This window comes from Onychomys torridus, chromosome 2 (genome assembly GCF_903995425.1).
Source record: "Onychomys torridus chromosome 2, mOncTor1.1, whole genome shotgun sequence".
NCBI lineage: Eukaryota > Metazoa > Chordata > Mammalia > Rodentia > Cricetidae > Onychomys > Onychomys torridus.
The window spans coordinates 134,169,262-134,196,390 of record NC_050444.1 but is presented as its reverse complement, the minus strand read 5'-3'; the positions used below and the strand labels follow the sequence as shown (position 1 = coordinate 134,196,390).

At 37.6% G+C, this 27,129-nt stretch overlaps 1 protein-coding gene across 4 annotated transcripts in view; it reads right to left on the bottom strand.

Annotated features, from left to right (window-relative positions):
• Positions 1–27,129, bottom strand: part of Foxj3 (forkhead box J3) — a 99,138-nt gene that overhangs the window by 21,140 nt on the left and 50,869 nt on the right. For all 4 annotated transcript variants that reach the window (XM_036178214.1, XM_036178217.1, XM_036178216.1 and 1 more), the window contains exons 4-5: positions 25,915–25,989; positions 8,364–8,447 (exon numbers count right to left, since the gene is read on the bottom strand). In XM_036178214.1, coding sequence (XP_036034107.1) covers positions 8,364–8,447; positions 25,915–25,989 — 159 coding nt within the window. The remainder of the gene's footprint in view (positions 1–8,363; positions 8,448–25,914; positions 25,990–27,129) is intronic.

Below are 27,129 nucleotides of genomic sequence, written 5' to 3'. Positions count from 1 at the left end.
CACTGAAATATACATATGATGGGAATAGTCTTGTTTATCCTGAAAGCTGAGTTAGGCAATAACTGAGAAACACTGGAAAAAGATTAGAAAGAATCTGGACATCTGAATGACAGCATGCAACTGGACTGTGTATCTCTCTGATCCAATCTACACCTCTGCCTTCACCTGAGAAATACATATCTATAGTTTAAGCCTCTCTGATGTAATATTATTGTTATTGCTTACACATAAAATCGACAAAACAATATCCTAAACAATACATCCTATTCACTGTTAAACTTGAGTTTCCCAAACAGTACACAATGCTGTCTTCATTTAAAGAGTATGTATGTCTCAAAAATTCAACATCAATGTTAAAAGTATAAGAAAGGCAAATATGAGTAACTTGTGACCATGGTGCCAGTTTCTCTCCACAACTGAACACAGACAGACTCTTAAAGGGTCATACTTGGGGCTAGTGGCATCATTTAGTAATAGTAACTGTGGGCCTGCATGAGGTCCAAGGCTCTGGATTCATCCTACCCCCACAAAGCAACAGGAAGCCCTAAGGAAAAAAATAATCTACAGATGCCTAAGATTCAAATGTTAGAATGAAGCCGACCTTAAAGTGGGTACTAATGTGCTCATGAAATAAAGAACATTTGAACAAACATAAGAACAAGCTCAGTGAAGAATTAAAAACACAAAAATGAGTAAAATAAAAACTAGGTAAACACTATTTGTGAAAGACAAATAATCAGTAAGATGGGCTTTAAATAAGAATGGGAGAGAAAGAGGAAAGAATGAGTAAACTAAAAGGTTTCTCAACAGCAACAATCGAACCTCAACAACAACAACTAGAGGAGGCAGAGAGCTTCAGCAAATTACGTGAGTCTCAAAAACCAGGGACTTCACTAAAATATCAGAACCAGTAAGTGCTTTTTTATAAAGAGGATACAAGAATGTATTAAGAACCAGTAGTTTTTCTACACTCCAACAATGAATTTGCATAAACTCATGAAAGCAACCTAAAGTTCTTCATGTAAGAGCTCCCCACCAAAATCTGTTAATCAAGCTAACCAAAGTGAAACACTTTTACAATGAAAATTACAAAATTCTTTAGAAAGAAACCGAAGGAGATATTAAAAAGGCAGAATGGCCTGTCACATGTTAAGTGAGAACACACTACCTAAGCTAAGTTATAAGTTCAATGCAATACTCAAAATACAGAAGAGCATTCTTCACAGAACCAGAAAAATCAACCAACCAACCAACCTAAACTTAAACAAAACAAAGCCATTTTGAACAAAATGAGCAGGGCTATAGGTATCACGGCAGCTGATGTCCATATATACAACAGAGCCACAGTAACAAAAACAGCACAATACCAATATAAAAACAGACACTTGGGCCAATGGTCCACAACAGACAACCCAGAAATAAATTCACCCATTCTCAATGTGCTGGTCCATTTTTTCATCAGCTTGATACACATTAGGATCATCTGGGAAGATGAAACCTCAGTTGATAAAATGCCCCCTGTCAGACTGACCTGTAGGTATGCTTGTGGGTATCATCATCATCATCATCATCATCATCATCATCATCATCATCACTATGTGTGACTGGCGGGAGGGTTCAGCCCCTGTGCACAGTGACACACTGGGAAAACGGTCCCGGGTTGCCGGCAAGCAGCACTCCTCCTCCTCCTCCTCCTCCTCCGTTTTTATTTGAGACCCTGCTTTAGTTTCCCTCAATAATGGACTGATAGGGATCTGTAAACCTGATCAATCCTTTCCTCTACAAGTCACTTCTGGTCATGGTCTTTATCAAAGCAACAGAATGCAAATTAGGACATAAAGCTGCCCAAATCTAAGCAAAGGTGCCAAGTACACCAGACCACGTACAGCTTCTTTAACAAAAGGTGCCAGGGGAAACTGGATTTCCATATGCAGAACACTGAAACTGAAGACCAACGAACATCAACTCAGAATGGGTCGAAGGCCTTAATATAAGACCTAAAACTGAAAATTCTAGAAGGAAACCATAGGGTAAATGTATTTAGAAACTGACATAGCTGATGATTTTTCTGGATAGGACTATGGAAGAAGAGAAAACAAGTAATAATTAAGAAATGAAATCACAAGCACAAGGCCCTGGGTTCGGTCCTCAGTTCTGGAAAAAAAAAAAAAAAAAAAAGAAGAAAAAAGAAATGAAATCATATCAAACTAATAGACTTCTGTATAGCAAGCAAAACAGTGATAAGTCAGTCATACAACAGAAGATGTCAGCTATTCATTTGACGAGGGCTAGTAACTAAACAATTAGTCCATTTAAAAGGTGGTGAATGTTCTAAAAATACACTTCTCAAAAGAATCCATGAAAATGTCAGGCACGGTAGAGCATGCCTTTAATCCTAACACTCGGGGAGGGAGCGGCAAGAGGATCTGTTAATTCAAGGCCATCCTGGTCTACATAGCAAGCTCTAGGCCAGAGTGCAGCCAGAGACCCTGCATCAAAAATAAAACAAAAATATATCAAAACAATATTGAATATGATTAAAATGAAAATGAGCTATAAAAAATACCATCCCACTCAGAACAGCTACTTATCAAAACAACAACAAAAAAATGCTGATAAGATATAAGGACAAAGAAATGTTCATCACTGTCAGCAGCAATGAAAGCAAAGCCACTACAGGAATCAGTATGAAGCTTCCTCAGAAATTAAAATTAAATGAAGAATGAGATCTTGTCACCTGCAGTAAATGAAGGACATGGTGTTAAGTGAAATAAGGCAGATTGCAGAAAGACAAGTGTAATGTTTACATATCCCCAAATGCAGGAACTAAAACGAATCCTGAAGATGCTTTTGCAAACTCAAAGGGAAGAGTGATGACTACTGGTGACTGAGTAAAAGGCTCCATCAACTCATGACGCATCCAGACATGGAGATACCACCGTAAACACCATCAGTCAATACAACTTTAAAACACATCTACTTGATATGATTGAGAATAAAGAGAAAGGGATAGGAAAAATATAGAGAAATAATAACCAACACTTGGAAATTTATCAAAAGACAAATCTGAAAATTTAAGCACCTCAGTGAATCACAAGCACAAATGCAAAGGAGAGAAAAATTAAACTTAGTTAGATGTATCTAATTGATTCTAGAAAATAAACACAGAAAACATCTAAAGAAAAAGAATAAATTACAAACAGGGGGACTATTAATAGGAAAATGGACTCTGGGTTTCTCCTCAAAAATGACAGGGTATCACAGTGAAAAAGAAAAATCTCAAAACTCCAGCAAACAAAAGTAAGCCAATCCACAATGTAAACATTCAAGAAAGCAACACACCGGGCATGGTGTGATTTGATGATGTGAATCCCACTGCTTCGGAGGCTGATGCAAGGACTCCCAAGTTTCAGGCCTGCGAAGGCTACAAAGCAAGAATCTATCTCAATATACCCACGTAATAAGTGCACACATACACATGTGATAAAAATAAGGGTATTTCTTTCAGAGATGGGAAAATGAGTGAATTTATTGGTAAAAGATATACCTAAAAGTTCTTTGGCCAAAAGGAAATTATAGCATCCAGACCACTTGGGACTTTGAGGTATATACACTGAAGCAGCAGAGGACTGACGATGATGCAGAAGACTATTATTTTCCTCTTAAGTTTTAAAAATCATGTATGATTGATTTTTTCAAGGCAAAAATAATAGAACGGTCTTTTCAAGAATTGTCAGTGTATACAGGTAATATATTACAATGAGGGAGATTCATGGTGAGGAAAGTACATGAAGAAGTACAATAATAACTCTAAGTAGACTGTGAATATGAAATCATTGATTTCCTTAAATATAAAAAATATATAATCAGATATAGTTAAAAAGTCAATAAACAAATTAGCACAGAATACTAAAATATATCTTAAACTAAAAAAAGGTTTCGAACAAAAACATACTATAAATTTATATGAACCAAACAAATTAAATGTTTAAAAAAAGCTCCAATAAAAAAGCAGCAAATGTCAAGTAGAAACACAAGAGCAAGACTCAGTTAATATGGCTTACAAATGCAGTAACCTCCAACATAGGCAGGGAGAACAAAAGAATTGGAAGGAAAAGAAAGCTTTTAGTAGATGATGTAATTATTCAGAGAGTATCCCAGGTCATTTAAAATGATAATTACAACTAACAAGACCGTAGGATAGAAGGCCAAAAGACAGCCACCCCCCCAAAAAAAATCAAATTTATACATTTGCAAAAGCAACTGGAAAATGTTTAAAGCTCAATTTATAATAACATTATGAAACAAAATATTCAGGATTAAGTCTAACTAACTAGAAATATGCAAGTCCTTTACATTGAAAACTAAAATTCCATCCAAAGGTTGGAGTAAATATCAAGATATACTTTTCCCCCCAGATTAGTGGTAGCCTGAGTAGAAACATTTATGAAAATGATGAGAAAGTTTCATTTAACATTTGTGAAATTTCACAAATAGTAAGGTATCGAAACATTCAAGTAACAAAACTTCATGCATTTAACTGTACACAAACTATCCCTTAATAGTGTAAAAATAAAACAAAACACAACACAATTCTACCCAGTCGTTAGAATGAGTTTCATGTATGTGAAACCTATGTACAGGATTTCTTTTCTAAAACCCCTAGGAGCCAAGCAGTAGTGGTGCACTCCTTTAATCCCAGCACTCGGAGGCAAAGGCAGTCAGATAGCTGTGAGTTCAAGACCAGCCTGGTCTACAGAGCCAGTTCCAGGACAGGCTCCAAAGCTACACAGAAACCCTATCTCAAAGACAAAAACAAAACAAAGCCCCACAAGAATTTGTTTACAAACATACACTGGAGGCAACAAGCAGTACCTCCTGAGTAGTGCACGCTGGGTATTCTTGCACAGCTTAAATATCTGTTCTGTTCTGTAGCAAAGAGGGTGCGTTGGTTGCACTCCTTCCTCTGCTCACTTTTACCTTTCCTTTAAACACATCCATACTCTTTCTCAGACTCAACTGAGAAACTGAGTCACAAATAATAATATGACAATCTTAAAAACATGGCCAGATACAGACTATCCTCTAGAAGAATGTCTTCTTGGACCAGTGGGATGGCTCACCAGGTAAAAAGCACTTGCCCCACAAACCAGATGGCCTGACTTAGTCCCCAAGTTTGTCCTCTGACCTACACACACGTACACCACAGTACACGTGCCCTGCTGCTTATACTTGCGTGCCCTGCCCCCATACATACATGCAAAATAATGAATAAAATTAAGACATTTTTAAAAGGTTATCCTCCTAATTATCTGTTCACCTTCCAGTTCTTGTCTTAATTCAATGTAAATGATTCCAAACTGCACACAATTTAGTTTTTCGTCACCAAAAAGTATGATGTATTTCAATGTTTCCCCCAAAAAAGGATAGACTCTTTTTTTAAATAATTTATTCATTTTTATTTTATGTACACTGGTGTTCTGCCTGCAGGTATGTCTGTATAAAGGCATCAGATCCCCTGGACTGGAGTTACAGACAGCTGTGAGCTGGGAATTGAGCTAGGGTCCTCTGAAAGGGCAGCCAGTGTTCTTAACAGCTAAGCCATCTCTCCAGCCCCTCTATTTTTTTTAAAGCCAAGGTATTTTAAATAGTTTATATAGTACTACTTGACCATTTTCCTTCAAATAATTTGCATGGTATTTTAGAGAACTTTAAAAAAATAAAAATAAAAAAAAAACACCCACAGCCAATTCCCCAAATGGTCCAACAACTTTGTTCCTTGAAAGCTTATACTGCACAAATAGGCACTAGAGTGACATTACTAACATACTGTCACTTCCTGCAACAGCGACCCCATACAATCTATCTTTACAATGGGTTATGAAGACTCAGCAACCTGTCTCCAGCTTCCACCTTCAACTTGTGCAGTCAGCCCTCCTAGAGCCTCCTTCCTGCACCAGCCATGTCAAGCACACCTCTGCTTCAGAAGCGCCACACTCACCTGTGGGACCACACAAGGGAGGCTTTCCTAAACCTCACCACAGCTGACAACTGACTTAAAACCTACACAAAAACAAGAAACGATACTCCCAAAGGCTCAATATCTTAAACTATAACATAACAATTTACAATTAGTTTTTCCAACTTAAAAGAATGACAGATCACAACTTTATAATGTAACCTGCCTTGTTCCTAATTTTACTGTTCCATGATAAACTAAATTAAGGGGCTTTAGATTCACAAATGTTACTAAGACAAACATGATCTAAGATGTTTCCTTAAATAATATCCAATGCCAACTTAAAATGTGAAGTATTGGGGTTGGGGATTTAGCTTAATGGTAGAGCGCTTGCCTAGCAAGTGCAAGGCCCTGGGTTCGGTTATCAGCTCTGGGGAAAAAAAAGAAAAAAAATGTAAAGTATTATAATAAAAGCAATATATACTACAAAACTCTCTGATGAAAAACAATACATATATACAACCAGCCCCTACGATTCTTTCCATATTAAAAAGGATCACATTGGTTTACCAGGGCAGGAAGTTATCATGACTTTAAAGAACACTCTCTTTCAGTATATCTATTAAAACACGTGTCCACCTGATTATATGATCCCTGCTCTCAGCTTATCTCCTCACATAAGTTCCTTCCCAGCACTGCCAACTAACAGACAACTTGGCCAAAATAAAGCATCAGCAATACTGAGAGCATGTAGTCCATGTGGATGTCTTGTTTTAAAATTTTTCCACTTTAATCTTAAAAGTGAAAATTAAGAAGCACATAGTAGAAGAAAATGGACTTTACCAAGTGCCATGTCTAAATTTCACATTCAAAAGCACCTGCTTCTCCACCCTGAATGTTCTGTTTCTTTAGATTCTTACAACTGTCAGCAGTCTGAGGGGAAGTCTAGGATTCTCAAAAGTAAACAAGGTTTCTCTAACAACAGTAAAAGAGAGGATTGACATCTAAAAAGTGTGCAAAGTTGTCAACCCTATTATCAATTCCAATTTCCAAAAAATCAAGTCAAACTCCAGTTACCTTCCAAAGAGATAAATAGCAGAAAAAAACAAAACAACCATGATTTCTCAGCCCCTTCACCTTATCCATCCAAACTGCTTCATAATGTCCATGGGCTAAACATTTCAAACATATTTTCCCTTCCTTCAAATTTCTTCCAACAGGTATTAAATGTTTTGTATTTAATCCACATTTAATTTTATTAAGTTGATGCCTGGTTCCAAAAAGTCTGCCTACCTAAACTCTTCTGTGGCCATGCCTCATGTGGCCCTGATTCAAATGTAATCTGAGGTCCTGGTTCTTTTTTTAAGACAGAGTCATACTATATATAGCCTTGGTCCTTATTGTCAAGGCTTAGAAATTATATTCCTTTACCAGCAAAAAGCAGTCACATGCCAAATTTATTTCACCACACATTACATGTTTTCTTCCTGATCTACTCTACAAACATCTACTATCCACTACAGGCTGTGTAACACACTAACATTAGAGATGTGAATACTTAGGCTGTGTGACACACTAATGTTAGAGACATGGATACTTCTTTGTCTTTAAGGGAAAATTAGTCCAGTGAAGGAGAAAAATATAGGAAAAAATTACTATAAACTATGCATTGTTTTATAAAAGAAGTTTATAAAAATTATACACTACCACAAATGCAAACAGGAGGAAAGGCTTTACTAAGTAGTAAACACCTGAAGCAAGTAAACACAACAGCAAGGAGGATGAATGAGTATGGATGTTTAGCTGAAATGCTGCAAATGTAGAAAGGGTGAGGAAAACTGAGATGCTGTCAACATATGGTGGCAGTTGAAATGTTGACTATATGTATTAAAACACGTAACTGAAATATCAACCAAAGGTCTTTTCTTTCATTCTTGGAAATGAGCTTTAACCATGCATTTATAGCAACACAGGCACACAGATTGTATCCAAGTGATCCTTATATGGATCAAAGTAGGGAAATGCAGTGTGAAGGCAATGAAGAAAGTGTGAGGTAACCAGGAGGAACATCTGTGCAATGGCTGTTATTTAAAATCAATCCTCAGTGTCGGAGGAGCAGAGCAAAGCTACCAGACTAAATCTCAGACGCCCGAGGTGTGAGTCTCACACATCAGTTGTGTCCTAATAGAGCAAAACCTTTAAGCAATTCCTAAACTGCCTCCTTTGCTCAGCAGGTGAAGACCAAACAAAATGGGTCTGAAAAATGCTCTGAAAATACAAAACAGTATCAAAATCTTACTTTGCTTGCGATTACACCTGTTCTACTGGACAAGAACTGTGAGTCTACACTTCTGGATAGGCTGCTATCATATCTGACATGAATCATGACAATGAGTTAATTTACCCGTTCTACAGATCGAGCCCTCTTCTTTGACCGAGTAGGCAGCGTATCTTCCTTCGGATTGGTGTCTATTGCCCAGTAAGAACCCTAAAGATAAAGAAATAAATGATATTAATTGTATATTACAGTAAACCTTAAAACATTTAAAGAAATATTTATAATCTTCTCCAAAACAAAACATTTTGCAAATACAACAACAAACAAAAATAAAAGAAACTCAGCTGCTCATTTGTGTAGGTGGTGCCAGTGGCTGAGCTCCAGGCCTCACACCTGCCAGGAAAGGCTCCCTACTGCTAGCTACACCTCCAGCCCATTTCGGAAGTTTTTATCCTGAAATAGGATCTCATTAAGTTACTAAAGTGGACCTCATCCTTGTGGTCCTACTTCAGCTTCATGAACAGTTGTGATCACAGGTATGCACAACCCCGCCTAGCAAAACTTTAATTCTAAACTGAGAAAAGGGAGGCTCACAGCTGAAGTATTAGAGTGAAGAGACCACAGCTGCAAATCTCAGTCCAAGGGTTCTTGCCACGCTGAGTCAAGAAGAAACCAACAACCAAATGTGGTTTTTGTATGTGACTCATTCTTTACTATTTTTAATTTAAAAACTATGTGTGTGTGAGGTGTGCATTCCATGTGTGGTTGTGCATCCCTAAGCACATATATTGTGGCCAGAACACCACATCAGGTGTCTCCTCTATCATGCTTTACCTTACTGCCTCGAAGCAGGCCTCTCACTGACCTAGAAGCTCAGTGTTTCACAGGGGTGGGTAGGCTTTCTAACTGTGAGCCCTCCAGAGCTGTCTGTCTCCATCCCTCAATGGTGGGGTTCCAAGAACATGCAACCATACCCACCCACCCAGCTTTTTAGGTGATGGCTGGAATTTGAACTTAGGACCTTATACTTACAGATCAAGCACTATCACCTCCTAGCTATCTCCCCAGACCCTGTAACTGACTCTTTGCAGTGATTATATTATATAGAGATTTATACCTAAAAGTATTTTACAGTTAAAGATACTCTAGTCTGGGACCCCACAAATCTAAATGTAAGAAGAAAAATTTATAAAGACAACTACTTGAACACATTCTATCTACATAAGGGCACTCTGAGGTCTGTGCATAAATCTTTTATTGTTTATTCTATCATAATTTGTTTTCACCATATCCTTTGATAGTTTTCCCATTATTCATTTACAACTATGTATTGAGCACCCACTATGTTCCAGATACTCAAGAAAACTACACAAATCATGTAATCTGCACATTATACAGGTGAGGAGACCAAAGCTCAGAAAAACACTGCTGAGCCTTGATCCTTAGTTCCTCATGTTTGCATACACATCCATCTGGGAGAAGAGAGGGAATAAGAAAGGAAAAAGGTGAGATAGATGCATTCCAAAAATGGGAACACAATGTGTACACACACACACCCCCAGTATGCTGACTAGTCAACATGACACAATTAGTGTCATCTGAACAGAGTGAACTCAGAAAATGCCTCCACGGGGCTGGAGAGATGGCTCAGAGGTTAAGAGCACTGACTTCTCTGCCAGAGGTCCTGAGTTCAATTCCCAGCAAACACTTGGTAGCTCACAACCATCTATAATGAGATCTGGTGCCCTCTTCTGGCCTGCAGTCAAACATGCAGACAGAATACTGTGTACATAATAAATAAATCAATCTTTAAAAAATAATGTAAAAAAAAAAAAGAAAGAAAAGAAAAAGAAAATGCCTCCATAAGGACATTTTTTTTCTTAATTAGCAATTGATGTGGGAGGGCCCAGACCACTGTGGGTGGTATCATCCTGGGCTGGTGGTCCTGGGTTCCATAAGAAAGCAAGCTAAGCAAGCTGTGAGGAGCAAACCAGTAAGCAGCACTCCTCCATCTATGTCAGCCCCTGCCTCCAGGCTCCTGCCCTAACTGCTTTCAATAATGATCTGCTATATCGAAATGAGAGTGAAATAACCCCCCCACCAGGTTGCTTTCGGCCACAGTGTTTTATCACAGCATAGAAAATTTAACTAATACAGCAGATTTACACAATTAGCTGAAGTAGTATTACTCAGACTTAGTCTTGCTTTCAGTATTTCATTTATCTTCTTTATCTGCTTGTTTTGCAGCACTTAACAATAAAAGATAAACAGCTCTCCTCTCAAGCTCACACTTTAGCCAGACATGATTACTGTACACATGACACACTGGTGTGTGTGCCATGGCACATGTGTGCAGACCAGAGGACAACTCTATGGAAATGAGTTCTCTCTTTCCACCTTTATGTGTGTACTAGGTATGGAACTCAGGTTTGAATGGTAAGGGCTTTACCTGCTGCACCATCCTGATGCCACCCCCCACCCCTTGTGTGTGTGCCACCATGTCTGGTTTACAAGGAGCTGGGAGCAAACCCAGAACTCTGTGCACACTGGGCTAACAATCTACCAAATGAGCTACATCTGTAGCCCAAATCAGTCCTGTAGACACAACATGTTTCATGCATCTGCACTGTAGCCTTGACAGTGGTTGCACTATCTACACTATCATCCTACCACTAACCAACCCATATTCCACCTTCAAACTTACTCTAAACATTAACCAAGGAAATCAATCCTGTTCTTCCTGCCATACTCATTCTGTCTCTTTCTTAACAGTCCTGTATTTTTACCTGTTTAGACCACTGGCTGCACTTCATATTAATTAGTTCTTATCATTTTGTCTAGGCTCTGAGCTCCTCAAGGACAAGAGTTACTTTACTCACTACTGTAATGACCACAGTGCCAAGTGCAACAGAAGACACAAAGCCAAGCACTCACAATAAATCTACACTGAAACAAACAAACAAAAACCAAAACAAAACAAAAAACCATTATTCAACAAACTAGACCAAAAATGTCAGTGTAGAGGGTTACGATGGCAGGCCTACATGCTAGTTTACTCAGACTCTGGGGCTTTACACTGGCCGCATGCCTCTACGCTACCCTCTCAAGTGGTCATTGCTTTTCAATGAATTAGTCTGCTAGATCTGATATAAATGTGACAAGAACCATGTAAAACATGGATGTTCTCAGAAGCATAAACTAGTGCCTAACTGGAAGCTTACAATGATTAAAATCATGACATCCTAAATCTTTAAAAAAAAAAAAAAAAAAAGTAATGTATTAGCATAGTAGTTTCTATATCCTAGAATCTCACAAATCAAGTTTTAAGCACAACTTACATGAGTTTATGAGTAGTGTTCAGCTAGCATTTCAAAATCTAAGTAGGAAAAAATTACTGAGTTGTATAAACTGGAAAAACAAAAACAGTGTTCGTGAAAATAATAAACGCCTGTGTTTGGTTTTAGACTACTGTGTATATATGTATTAACCTAGGGAAATCACTCAATGTCCAAACTGTAGATTTACACATCACTATAAACATTTGGATACAAATACAAAAGCAGGAGATGATGAGACAGCCCAGTGCTTAAGAGCATTTGTTGCTCTTGCAGAGAACCCAAGCTCAGCATCCGCATGGTAGCTAACAACCATCTGTAACTCCAGTTCCAGAGGATCTGACACCCTCTTCTGGCCTCCATGAGCACTGTACACACATAGTGCACATACATACAAGCAGGTAAAACCATACACACAAAATAAAAATAAACAAATATACTAAAAAATACAAACACAAATGTTTTAACAGTTCTTGTACATAAAATACCACATACAGATCAATGATGGGGCAAAAGCTATTATGACCATTTTTATGTGCGGAGACATCTCATCAACCCAAGTTTTACTTTTAAAATCAACTTCCTGGAAGTATGTTTTAACAAAAAACAAAATGCACCCATTTTAAGTAAGTAATTAAAAAAGCCTTAATACTGTATACATCCTGTAACTAATCAAAATCAAAGCCAAAGAACTTTCCATCACCCTCAAAAGCCTCTGTGTACTGCAGTGGAGTTACCTTCCTTTGCTCAGCACCTCCCTCACAAACAACCAGAAGTCTGCTTCCTGTCATTATACACTAGTTTTTTGCCCTTTCTAGGATTTTGTATAAATGGACTCAAACTGTTAAGTTAATTCCTACTCTTCCCAATAATATGTGAGAGTCCTACTCTTCATTCATGCAACATATGCTCCTCTGTTCAAGTGTAGTTATGTCTCTGCGGTTCTAGTCTCCTGATGAATGGTAATACAGCTCTCTTTTGTCAGTTTCTCACTGATTTGTGTTATAAATTTTTCATATATGCTAAATAATGAATCCTTTGTCAGATGTATGTACTGTGAATATTTTCCAGTCAATGTTTGCATAATGGTACTTTATAAGGATCAAAAGGGGTTTACTTTAAGAAAGTCTGTTTATCAAATTTCTTTCAAAGGAAAGAAGCAGTTTTTCCAAGATAAAAATTATTTTCTGCAATGCTTTCTTCTAAAAGTTTTATACTCTCAACTTCTATACTTAGGTCTCTGTTTCACTTGATTTTCAATTTAAATAAGGATTTTTTTCCCACCATGATATACTAGGCAGTCTTGAGAACTCGACTATTATATCAATTGAATACATTGATACCTGTGTCAAAAGTGAGCTTACTATATACATGAATCTATTTTTGCAATCTGCTGAATTCATCTAGACTGTGTTCCAATGCCACATTGTCTTCATTTTTGTAGCCACATGAAATTTTGAAATCAAGTAATATATACCCCAAAACTTTGGAATTTTTCAGGTCTTCTGCCCATAAAAACATGTGGGCCCACTTTTCAATTTCTACAAGCCTGACATGACTTAAAAAATAAAAAGTATTACATAACCACACATAATCAATAGCAGGGAGTCCTCTTCTCTGCAAACATGCTGCTACCTCTCCATTTGTATAGGTTTCCTCTATTTCTCCTGGTTTTCAGTAAGCAGATCTGCATGTATTTGTTAATACAGTTCATAACTGTGGATGCTACTATTAAATGGAGTGTGTTAAATCTTCCAGTGCCTTGCTAGTCCATAGAGATTATGTGCCCTGCATCTCATGACCATGCCAAATCCTTGTTCTAGTTGCTTTCACAGGGTCTTTTGAGATTTTCTATAATAATAATTTGTGCAGTTTAACTTATTCTTTTTAAATTTAGATGTTTTCATTTTTTTTCCTAATACTATCAGCAATGGAATGAAAATAGGTGGATTCAAGCATCCTTCCCCTATTTTTAATCTGAATGAAATTATTTAACATCTTGTTTAAACATGATGTACTATAGTTTTCATATACATTTTTAATTTTAAAAATTCATAGTTTGTGGAATATTAAATGTTATCAAATTATTTTTCTACAGCTGAAATGGTATGATTCTTCAGCTTTCTCTTTCTTATACAGTGAATCACATCAACTGGGTCTAATTTTAACCTTTATTATATCAGTGGGACAAATCCCACTGATCACAATTTCCTCCTTTCTATACAACAAAAATTTCAACTGGCAAACTTCTGGTTAAGGATTTAAACTTTTCTTTATTCTTTTTTATTTTTATTAGAAAAAAGGGAGAAATGTAATATTTTATTTGTGCTGAAATGTGGTGATTTTTTTTTAAGCTGGGAATTGAACACAGGGCCTTGCGCCAAGCACTCTACCACTGAGCTAAATCCCCAACCCAATATTTTTATTTGTATGTTAATAAATAAAGTTTGCCTGGAGATCAGAGGACATAGCCAGCCATAAACGAAAGTCAGGCAGTGGTATCACACACCCTTAATCCAATCACATGGCAGGTAGTCTCTTTAATCCCAGTACCAACCATAGAGACCTAGAGGTCTGTACAGACAGGCAGTGACGAGGAAGTGAGGTGGCTGGACTAAGAGCCAATGAGAAGGCAGTACAGCCAGGCAATGAAGGCGCAGGTTAGACAGGAAGAAGCTGGTTCTCTTGGGAAGCTACGTTGTTGGTGTGGTTGAGCTAAGGTTAGCAGGTGGCTATCACTATTTCTCTGATCTCTATGGCTTTCACTCCTGTATTTGGCTCTGTGTTTCTTATTTAATAAGACTGTTTAGAAGTTACATGTGCTCCTGAATATTGGTCTACAGTTTCTCATCTCTTCTTTGCCCAACCTTACTTTCACAGTTATGCTGACCTCATGAAGTAATCTGGGAACTGCTTCTTCGTGTGTGTGTGTGTGTGTGTGTGTGTGTGTGTGTGTGTGTGTGTGTGTTTACACACATATATGTAAAAAATGTGTAGGGCCGGTATTACTGCTTTTTTCTTTGTTCATTTCTTCTTCCTTACTATTATTACCGCTCCAGGTTCACCTTTGTCCAGGCTGGCCTTGAGTTTGCAATCCTCCTGCCTCAGCCTCCTGAGCATCTAGGATCATAGGCCTGCAGCACTAGGCCTGACTCAAATTACCACTCTTTGTTATTTTCCTGTTTCAAAATTTATTTTTATGTTTACTTTTACTGGGGGAGATTCATGCACAGCATTCCTGAAGGGGTCAGAGGCTAACTTGTGGGAGTCAGTTGTCTCCTTCCATCATGCGGGATAGAACTCTGGCTGCAAGGCCTGGTGGCAAGCAGCTGGGCCTTCTATGCTATCTTGCCAGCCACATTCTGTTCCTTTCTTCTTACTATGATATGGACTCAATTCATCCTCTGGTTTTTACGGTATATGAGTAGGTAAAAAGTTTGAGACCTTTCTTATCTTTCCTCATAAAGCATTTAAAGCTATAGCTTCTTTCAAAATAACTGCCTTGGCAAACCCCAAATGGTCAGTTGTATTATCATTCAGTCCAAAGTATTTTTCCAATATCTTGTCATTTCTGCTCTGGTGACCAGAGACGTTTTAGAAATGTTTTAATTTCTAATTTCATTTTCTTACTTGTTCCTCTGAAAGTGTTCCCTTTAGAGATCTACTCATTGGGTTTCTTATATGACCAACCTTCATGAGCATTCTCATATGCATAGGTAAAGAAATTATTCCTGACATTGGCAGGTGTATTGTTCAGATCCTTAGGTGTTTTTCTGTCTCATTATTCAATTACTTGCTCATGTAGTAACTGCGGGTTTATGTATGTCTCCTTTTAGTTCTGAAGAGTGACTTTAGTTTTTCCTTTGGAAACACTGATTTTGGACACATTTCTAATTTTCAGACATTCCTGATATACCAATGTGCCAGTCAATGCATTTTTTTTTCATTTAGATAATTTACTTTTCAGCTCTACACTTTCTATTTGTTTTCTTCACCTATTTTCCAGCTTGTTGAAAATTTTTATGTATTCATAATCACGTGAATGTACTGTATCTTAACTACTGAATGGGGACACTGCTTTTCTGGGACTGAAACCAAGGCCTCATACATATGCTGTACCAACAGGGAAAGTACATACAGATGCATATAGTTGTTCTGAAATGTATTTCTCCTAAATTAGGTTATTGTTCCTTCTACTTCATTTAGTAGTAGCTGAGATAATTTCAAATTTTACTTCAGTCATAACAACATTGTTTCTCATCTTTTTAGTCAACGTGGCCAGATTTTTCTGAGTAATACACTGAGTTGACTTCTAAGAAACATAGTTTAATATTTGGATGGTCATGTTATATTAAAATCATGTATTAATCCATAATGTTTATTCAAATCTGATATGGTCAGATTATGAACAATTACCACAACTCCACTTCCAAATATATCCAGAAAACTAGTACTACAGTTTCCCATAAACTTTTATTCAGTTATAAAATTTTAAATAAATGTTATTTCATAAACATTTTGCAAAGTAACAAATGCCAATAGAAAACAACATTGAAATATTTTGTATGACCTACTCAGATTAAGAAAATTCATAAATACAGAAAATAAATGGTTGCCAGGAGCTTGAAGTGGGAGGAATAAAAAGAAAACATTAATGGAAACTGTTACTTTTTAGGGTGATGAAATGGAAATGCCTAGAGTTCAGCAGTGGGGGTTAAAGAATAGCTTTACAAATATGCTTAAACTACTCGGTTATCTGATCCAAAACAAAAGGTGATGGTATACAAATCATTTCTAGATAAAATGTATATTTGCAAGGGGATGTGGTAATCTGAATGAGAACAGCCCCCACAGGCTCATGTTTGGGAAGGATTAGAAGGTGTATCTTTGTGGGTGGAAGTGTGGCCTTGCTGGAGAGTGTCACTGGGGGTAGGCTTTGAGGTTTCATAGCAGATCAATGAGGACGTAAAACTCTCAGCTACTGCTCCAGTACCATGCCTTTCTGCTTCCCACCTTGACATGAACTAACCCTCTAAAACTATAAGCAAGCCCCCAATTAAATGCTTTCTTTTATAAGAGTTGCCTTGAAGGCCAGGTGGTGGCATTGAAGGCAGGGTGGAGGCGGCACATGCCTTAAATCCCAGCACTCAGGAGGCAGAGCCAGGAGGATCTCTGTGAGTTCGAGGCCAGCCTGGTCTACAGAAAGAGAGATCCAGAACAGGCACCAAAACTACACAGAAAAACCCTGTCCCGAAAAACCAAAAAGAAAGAAAGAAACTGGTTATGCATGGCATAGCTGAGTCACTGTCAAAAAAACAAAGTAGTGTCTGGAAAGAATTCCTGTCTCCTGATTTCCAGTTGAATCCTAGCTTTCCTTTAGGATATGCTAGTCACTAGGGTTCTTCTTCCTACAAGTTTTATTCTAACTTATGTGCATGTGCGGATGATGTATGTGCACCATGTGTATGCAGGCTCACAGAGACCAGAAGAAGGTATCAGATACCCTAGGACTAGAATTACAGGTGGTAGTGAGCTGTCCAACATGGGTACTGAGACATAAAATTCAATGACAGAGTGTTTGCCACACAAACACTCTGTGTGACAGCATGATGTGCCAGCATCACACTCAAACACACAAAAATCAATTTTAAAAAAGAACATTGCATAAAGATAAAAGAACAATTCAAAAGGACAATTAAAAGCATCACACATAAAATTAATTTGAAACCAACCATAAACATAAATGTAAAACATCAAACTTACAAAGGAAACAGGAAAAAAAAAAAATCACCAAATAATTAAAAATACATTTTCCAGGCCGGATGGTGGCACACGCTTTAATCCCAGCACTGAGAGGCAGAGCCAAGTGGATGGATCTCTGTGAGTTCAAGGGCAGCCTGGTCTACAAATCGAGTTCCAGGAAAGGCGCAAAACTACACAGAGAAACCCTGTCTCAGATAAAACAAAAAACAAAAAAAAAAACACATTTTATTTCATTAATATTTAACATGACTACTCTTTTTTACAGCATAATTATAATAAAAAGGCAAACCTCAGTTTAAGAAAGTATTTTCACAACATAAATCTAACAAAAGACTTCCATGAAGCGTGCGCATGTGCATGTGCATAGACGCATAGACACACACACACACACACACACACACACACACACACACACCTCAGTAATATCAATAATTTTTAAAGGCTTGAAAAGAACCTTCAGAAAATATACACAAATGGCCATAAAAAAGATGCTTTTTAAAAATCAGTGGTGAAAATCAAAATCATGGTGAGATACTGCTTTGCACTCAAAATTAATATTGGAAAGCAGCCAACCCTGTGAAAAAGCATGCACACTCATGTTTGACAACTCCATCTCTACAAGTTCCCTTACATGAAAAAAACCTATGGAAAACTCAAAGATCACCATCTAAAGCCAGGTTTGACCAGATTTCATCTGATCAAGATCAGACATGTAAAAGAGCTCTGGTTCTATTAAGTAATATACAATACAGGCATCAAGTCATATCAACAACTATACAGGCAGGTGGATCTCTGTGAATTAGAGGCCAGTCTGGTCTGAGCTAGTTCCAGAGCAGCCAAAGTCTACACAAAGAAACCCCATTTCAAGAAGGGGGGAGGGGTAAGAGAGAAGAAGAAAGAAAAGAAAATGTTATTATCTGATTAGGAAAAAAACAGTAATAGTTTTTTTCCCCTGGAGAGCAATTCCTATCCTAAGTAACTAACAAATCTAAATGGCTAATTCTGTGAATTTTATGTTTTAAATGAGCCTACTATGAAACATATGCTCACTGTTTCCACTCTTCCTTAGCCCTCAGCGCACACCCATTTTAAGAACTTTGAAAACGAAACCAGACCCTCTCTATCCCTGACATCCATAGTTTTATATCACATAGTAATCTTTTCTTTCTCATTCCCAGTTTCTATGTGGCCATTCATCTTCCCCACAGCATTTTAGGATGCTACTGCAACCTGCATGCCCCACATAAAAAGCAACCATACTTGCCAGCTTGAGTCTGGTTTATTCTCACCACATCAGTGTAATAAACAACATCATCTTTCTCTCAGAAGTGTTTACTTTAAGCACCAGAGCTACTCTCTTCAAACACAAAGGAGACTATTAATGATCAAACACAGTAGGCTCTCAAAGGCAGGCTGCTTGGCTGGCTGAATGAATGAATGTATAAACAATTATCCCAATGCCAACTTAGGTTCCTGGAACATCCTTTTGGAACAAATGCAGATTTCATCGCTTTTAAATGCATTAATTATCAAATTAAGTAAATGAAGTCTAGAAGGACAGCTAAGTAATTACTCCTAAATTTATAGATTTAAAATATGCAATTACCATACTGATTTAATAAATGACTTCTCTAAATGTTAAAGATATGTAAAAGAATCTTAAGTGTTTTTACTTAATCAGTACCCTAATTTAATTCTTTCAGAATTTTTTACAGTTGAATATAAAGTTTTTCTATATCATTCTGAATGTCTAAGAAACACACAGCTTACCTATCCTTAATATGTAACCCACTAAAAAGGCAGCTTAATATAAATACTAGCTGTTTTAATACGACTACTAGTTTGTTAAATCTCAGTATCATTATTTGGTCTAAGCCTAAAAGAAAGTAACCTGATGGTCTAATAGCAACAATTCTCATAGCCTCATTCTGTGTGGGAAACCCACAGGATGGAATATATGTAGTAAGATGGAACAAACTGTTGTGCCCACAACAGGGATGAACCTCAAAAGCATCATGCTAAATTTTAAAAAGGTAACTAAAAAGACCATGTACCACATGAGTCTGATTACATGCCAATCTAACAAAGGCAAAATTCTTAGAAACAGAAAACACATTAGGAACTGCTAGGGCCTCAGAAAGGGGAGATTGACTCCCAAACAACAGAATAAAGAAGTAATCTTGATTGATCACAGTGGTTACACTATATGCTTCTGAAATTTTCTAGAACTGTTAAAGCGAGTGATTACCATTTACAGCCATCAAAATTAACTTTCAGGTTAAATATTTTATAAAATGGTTAGATCTGGAAAGAGGGCACAACAACCAAGCGTGACACTGCATGTGCTGAGGGGAAACTACCCCTGAGGGTTGGGAGCTCTATCTTATGAGTCTTTCAAATTCTTGGAATACCTATTATCAATGTTGGCTTTTGATTTTCAAAGATTTTATTTTATTTTTATATATGTATGTGTAGGTGCCAGGGGGTGCCAATGGAGGCCAGGAGAGTGTGCTAGATTCCTTGGACTTAGAGTTACTTAATGGACAATTGTGAGCCATCAGATGTGAACTGAACTCAGGTCCCCTACAAGAGCAGCAAGCACACAGCTGAGCAACCTCTCCAGCCTTTTGTTGTTGTTTAACGGAAGTACCTCACTCTGTAGTTCAGACTGGCCTCTGCATCCTAAGTGCTGGAATAGTACACATGCCAACAGGCCCAGCTACCCTTGGCTTTCATACCTCAGTGTGTCTAACGGCTGATATGACAGTCACAACTGACCTTTGCCTTGACGTTCACTCACTGGCATCAATCCATTTCTTTACTTTTGGCCCTTGTTATTAAATCCTTTAATCACTGACTCACTTGAACTTTGTTCAAACTGCTCCTTCAACTAAACTCGATTATGTCCTATGACCAGATGGCAGCTGGGGCTCTTAGCTACAGTGATTTAAAACCACTAAGACTATTCAAATACATCAAAAACAGCAAACTCTACAACATCGTTTACAAACTCCTTTGATCTTACTCCATTTTTATCCAACCACACTCTCGGTTATACTTATGTCCTATTTTCTCTCTGGATTTATACAAAGAGACAGATAAGCAGTCAACTTCCTCACAAACCATATACATGTACTTTAAGTCTGGTGGTTTGGGTTTTTTGTTTTGTTTTGTTTTTTGTTTTTGTTTGTTTTTTTTTTTTTTTTTTTGGTCTTCCTTCTTTAGGACAAATACCTGATTCCTGCAAAACTGTCAAAACTCTTAATGTTCTATTTTATGTTCTCATTGTCTTTAAAGTTTCGCTACATCTTTTAAAAATAGGATGTTCTAAATGGAATAATCGACAATTACATCACCCACCTGACAACCACCTTTATACTAAGTCAGAGGATGAAATTAAATAAAAAAAAAAAAATCACAATCTCAGAAGTTCCCAAAACTGCTTCTATAAGCAGCTAAGTTTGTTTCTTTACAAATAAGATGAGAGCAAAATCTACAGAGCCATGGTGACCTTCTATTCTCAGGCAGTTTTCCCCACCATCATTCTACCTAAAGCTCCTCTTATGAATTAACTGTATGTAATTAATGCCCCAGATCAGGCAGGTAGACCCAAACTTCTTAGCTATTAGTAGTCTACAGTTATTCATGCTACTTGTTGAAGCTACTTCTGAGAATTCTTTATATCCTTTCAAACTGAAGTATTCTTCTGAACTGGAAAAAGAACCAGGTTGAAAGAAGACTAAGCCAGGAAACAGAACACAGCTACCATTTTTTAACATAAAGTTAACTGTGTTTTCATAATGCAAGCAACACTTACCTTTAAGATCATTATTAAGCATATACAAACAAAAGAATAAAACATTTACAAAGAGGTTTTAGATCAATAAATTAAACTAAAATAAGGAAAACAGACCTAATGAGCAAGGATAAAAAATATGGTCGTTAAAAATCAGAGAAAGGAGCTTACGAGATGGTTCAGTGACTCAGAGCACAGGCTGCTCTTCCAGAAGCAGCTCTCAACTGTCTGTAACTCAAGTCCCAGGGAACCTAAAAAAAAAAGCCCTCTTCTGGGTCTCCCGGGCACCAGGCACAAACATGGTACACAAGCAAAATACTCATACACAGAAAAAAATTTTCTTAAGCAAAAAATGCAGGGTATATAGACATGGAGAAAGGACTCCAACTCAGACGACCAAAAAAAAAAAAAGTTTCTCCTAAAAAGAATAGTTATGGGACAAAATAATTTCATTTTGTATTTCTTTAGGGGAAAAAAAAAACAAGCAACAATATGGCTCTTTGAAATTATTTCAAAGAATAGAGGAAAGACAGACTTCTTACATGACAAAATAAGTAATTCAACAGGCACTTTGGGTCTAGGCTACTCTTTACACCTCTCTGGTAACACAGCGAACAGGAAGCCACAGCATGAAACGGGGAAGATGTGATGACAGTAATTCCTACCTCTTTGGCCTAATAGGCCAAGACTAGAGCTAGCAAGGTTCTAAGAGATGAAAAAATCCATCCTATACCCCAAACCAAAATCTACTCCCACCCCACCTTGGCTCACTGGTTTTCTCCTACTGTGGTGAAGGTGGTTTTGGAAAAGCTTCTCAAATGCCAGAAAACACAATAATATAATAAACAAAGCAATAACAACAACAACAACAACAATTTTTTATAAATACCCAAATGTAACCAACATGTTGGCCTCCTCTCAAGAAAACAGGTATGGGAAAAGCACTCGGCTACAAAGCAAGTGAACCTCACACGTTCAGCAGTCATCCTAAGCCACTGTGCTGATCACAGATTACTTGGAAGGAGGTGGAGAACACAGAGGAAAGTCCTGATGCCACTAAAATAATACAATCTCTGCCATTAACTAACCTAAAAAAAAAAATCAAGTCATCAAGGCAGGTGGAGGTGGCGCATGCCTTTAATCCCAGAACTCAGGAGGCAGAGACAAGCAGATCTCTGAGGCCAGCTTGGTCTACAGGGCAAGTTCCAAAATAGCCAGGATTACACAGAAAAACCCTGTCTCAAAAAAAGAAAATAAAGTCAAAAAGATCAGTGGAACTGGGGGCTGGAAAGAGACATTCCTAATGATAAACTGAAGAGCCGGTTGCAGCTCTTCCTGAAGTATTCCTCTTTAAATTAATCTGCCTTCTGCAACTGTTATGTAAGTAATTACGACCAGAATAGCGTCTCTAACTCCAAACTGAATATGAACAAGTAGTACCTTGGCCTTGCCCTTAACTATCTCTTCTATAAAGTGAGATAACACTGAGGTTTCAAAAACATTTTAAAAGCAATGGAATTTTGTTTTCTTCTAAAGCACAATTTTATTCAATCTCATAAAGGGGCTATAGAGATAGTTCAGAGGTTAAGAGCACTGGCTGCTCTTAAAGAGGACCCAGGTTCAATTCCCAGAACCAACATGGAAGTTCACAACCACCTTTTACTCAATCTCAAGGTATTTAACAACCTCTTCTGGTCTCTGGGGACACCAGGCAGACGTGTGATAAACAGACTTATAGGCAGATAAAACACCCATGCACATAAAATAAATAAACTTTAAGTAGCAAATAAAAATGACTTTATTCGACGGGTGTTGGTAGTGCACGCCTTTAATCCCAGCACTCAGGAGGCGGAGGCAGGTGGATCTCTTGTGAGTTCGAGGCCAGCTTGGGCTACCATGTGAGTTCCAGGAAAGGCGTGAAGCTACACAGAGAAACCCTGTCTGGGGGGAGGGGACTTTATTCACAGAAATGTGTTACTTTTAAGAACAACTTCACAACATTAACTTGTAACCATAATCAGTAAGAACAATGGCTATTACTCAAACCTAGCTTTGGGATCCCGAGTGAAAGCAATTATACTATCATAAATCTAGCTTGTGAGATTAAATAAATTAATGAGAACAGTGGCAGGTTTGCTGAATACAAAACATTAACACTAGAGACAAATGGCAAAAACTGAAAGTTCATACCTCTCAGTATTCACCTCTATTTTTTAAAAAGATTCTCTTTTTAATTTTGTGTTATGTATGGGTTTGTGTACATGAATATAAGTGCTCATGGTGGCCACAAGAGGGTATTGGATTTCCTGAAGCTAAAGTTACGGGTGGGTGTGAGCTGCCTAATACAGGTGCTGTGAACCTAACTCAGGTCCCCTGAATTTTTCCAGTCCCTCTGTATTTTAACTACATTCTGAAATAAACCTAGGCCCAAAAGGTAACTATAAAATGAACTCTACATTTTTAAAATCAGCCTTACTCCATGATACTATTTAATTAAAGAAGGAAAGGGTTTTACCTTCTGTGCATAAGAAAATAAAACTGGCAGTCAAGTGTTTAATGGCCTTCCCATTGGTTACAATTTAGTTACATTAAATAGTTAGAAATCAGGTATTAATTATAGTGATTATTTACTCCCTTTAAAAGTTAGAACTAAGCCGGGCAGTGGTGGTGTACACCTGTAATCCCAACACTCGGGAGGCAGAGGCAGGTGGATCTCTGTGAGTTTGAGGCCAGCCTGGTCTACAGAGCGAGATCCAGGACAGGATCCAAAGCTACAGAGAAACCCTGTCTCAAAAAACCAAAAAAAATAAAAATAAAAATAAATAAAAGTTAGAACTAGGCATGATGGCACATGCTTGCAATTCCAGCCGTAGGGAGGCAAAGGCCTGCTGCAAGTTTTAGGCCAGCCTAGTCTCCATAGCAAACACCAGGACAGCAGGGCTACATAGTATGACATGTCTCAAAACACAGAAACAAGCAAATTTTTAAAAAGTTATATCAGAATCAAGTGTCTGTAAAATCCAATTAGTGCCTTCATAGACTTTAAATTACACCTTTTTTTTTTTTTTTTTAAAGTTTTTGACATGCTTTGTATACTAACAATGAAAACTGCCGGGTGTGGTCACATACAATTTTAAACCCTAGTACTCGGGAAGGGAGGCAGATGCAGACAGATCTCTGTGAATTTGAGGCTAGATTAATCTACTTATCAAGTTCTAGGCCAGCCTATATAGTAAGATTCTGTCTTTAAAAGAAAAAAAATTGTGAGGGACATTAAAAATTAACTAGGTCTTTTTAAAATAAGCCTGAAAGAAATTTTTCATTATCAATTCCTACTCACAATGCTAGAGTTATGAGCATAAATAAAAAGTAAAAAAGTAAGACTATTATAATCATCTATTAAATCTTAATGAAAGCCTTTGGGAAAACAAATCCTCAAAAGTGCTATGAAACATCACTGCTCAGGAGTGTGGGTGTCAAGAAAAAAAGGAAGGTACAGTATGCTCATCAACAAGGGTGCCGCCTCCTCAATGGCAATGACCGCTATGCAAGCAATTAGGGTTCAACAGTGAACAAGATAAACATGATTCAAAAATTCAGACTCTGTAGATAAATAAGGAAGAGTAACTACTAGGGTATGGGTTTAGCATTTCTGAAAGACTGCTGGCTGCTTTGTGAAATATCCTATAAACAGAGACAACAAGCCCTAAAACAGAGACCAGTTTAGGAGTAACGTAACAGTGGCTACAATGAGACAAATCCCACTTCAGTGAAGTAGTACTAGAGCTCAATCTTGAGGGATAAGCAATTAGCAAAAAAGAGGTGAGGGAAAGAACTGAACATAACCATGTAAAAGACATGCTTATGAAACATACAGACGATCTTCACTTAAGCCATGAATGAGCTAAACTACAACTAAAAAACAGAGTAAAACTGGAAAGGATATTCTCTAACAAAGAACAGACACCTAATCACTCAAATAAGAACATTACCTTGCCAACAGGCATAACTGTCTCACAGTCCAAATCTAGCAACTCATGTTGTCAACCAAGTATGATCCAACCAGCAATCTAAGCTTTAGAAAAGAACTGATTCTACAAAGCTGTAGCTGTATTACTACTGTTGCACTAAAACAAAATGGGGGTCGTGTTGTGTGTCCATCCCGTCTGCACCCCCCCACTCCATCCCCCCCCCACTGGCACCCCCACCCCCGGCTAAACACTGAAGCTGTAATTCTATTAGGAAATAAAGCAGCTACAAGAATGGAGTAGAAACAAACTTTTATTTCAGTAAAGCATTTTTCTACTTGCCAAGTGCACAGTTCCAACCCAGGCAGTAACAGCTAAGCCACTACAGCTCCTGACAAGCAGCTCAACAACAGGTTACATTCCATGATTCCATATACAACACTAAGAAAACAGCCAAGCAAAAGCTAGGTAAAGCAAGGCAAGCTAGCAATGACAAGCTCTCTCTGGCTTCATTAATTTAAAAGAGCTCTCAAGCTGGGGGTGAGGGGTAGCAAAGCATTTAACTGCAACAGTGAGGCGGCAGAAGCAGGTAGATATCTATGAATTCCAGGATAGCCAGGATATAGTGAGAACCTGTCTCAAAAAACCAATAAATACATTTTTAAAAAGAGCTGGTCCTTAACACATATTACCTAAGCAAGAGTGGGCAGGAGTACTTGCTGTTTCACAAAAAAACTACTGATCAGTGAACTAAAGAAGGTCTTGATTCATGTGTGCCAAGAGACATAGCACTTCAATTTAAGAAAATGTCCTACCTTTCCAGGATCATCCTTGGATCGAGGCACTTTAAGGAAACATTTGTTCAGTGACAGATTATGTCGTATGGAATTCTGAAATTAAAGAAGAAAACCATTGCTAGGTCAATGAACTATGAAAAAATCTACTCCATCTTTAAATACAAAATAAGAAACCTATGAATTGAAATACAGTTACAAATAGAGCTAACTTTTAATATGTGCTTCAGGGACTGGAAAGTTGGCTCAGTGGGTGAGAGTTCTTGCTGCTCTTGCAGAAGAGCAGAGTTTGATCTCAGCACCCAAATCAGGCAACTCACAACCAAGTAAAATCCCTGCTTCAGAGAATCCTATGCCTTGTTCTGCTCTCCAAGAGCACCCACCCCAACATGCACATACCTATACAGACTCGCATACATACACATAAATTTTAAAAAAATATATAAACAAATGAGCTTCAAAGTTAAACCTTTCTGGTTTTCAAATTAAACCTTTCTGGTTTTCAAATTAAGTACAGCATATTGTAAATGAAAACAGGTTATTGGAATCCTCAATTCATAGCAGATTTAATAACAGTGTGTGTGTGTGTGTGTGTGTGTGTGTGTGTGTGTGTGTGTATAACATTTAATTGCTTACAAACTTTACTGGTGCAGAAAGATGCCTATGATGCAATGCTAAACATTAAGTATCAAACACAAAATTGTACACATATGCTTTAACTCTGTGTGTGTTAAGATTTATTTTATATGTGTGAGTGTTTTTATCTGCACATGTCTGTACACAACATGCATGCATGCATGCCTGATGCATACAGAAGCCAGACGAGGGCATCAGATCCCCTGGAACTGGAGTTACAGGAGACGGTTTTGAGCCACCATGTAGGTACTGAGAACTGAACCCAGGTCTCTGGAAGAGCACCAAGTGCTCTTAACCTCTGAGTCATAATTTCAACCTCTTAACTGTAGTTACTTACATGTTTGTTTATTCTTGGAAATAAATCAGGATGCCAAATGTCAGAAGCTACTCTACATAGGCTTTTAGGTGATGGCTATATTCTTTTTACTTTCCTACACGGTCCAAATGGCTTATAAGGTACACGTATTACTACTTTTAAGTGAGTTTCTGAAAGTGCTGAAGCTCTCCAGCATTCCAACAAAACAAAGTGTAAAAAATTCCACTGCACTAGAGGTAAGCTTGGAATAGGAATATTTAGGAGAAAACAAACTATCATATGGT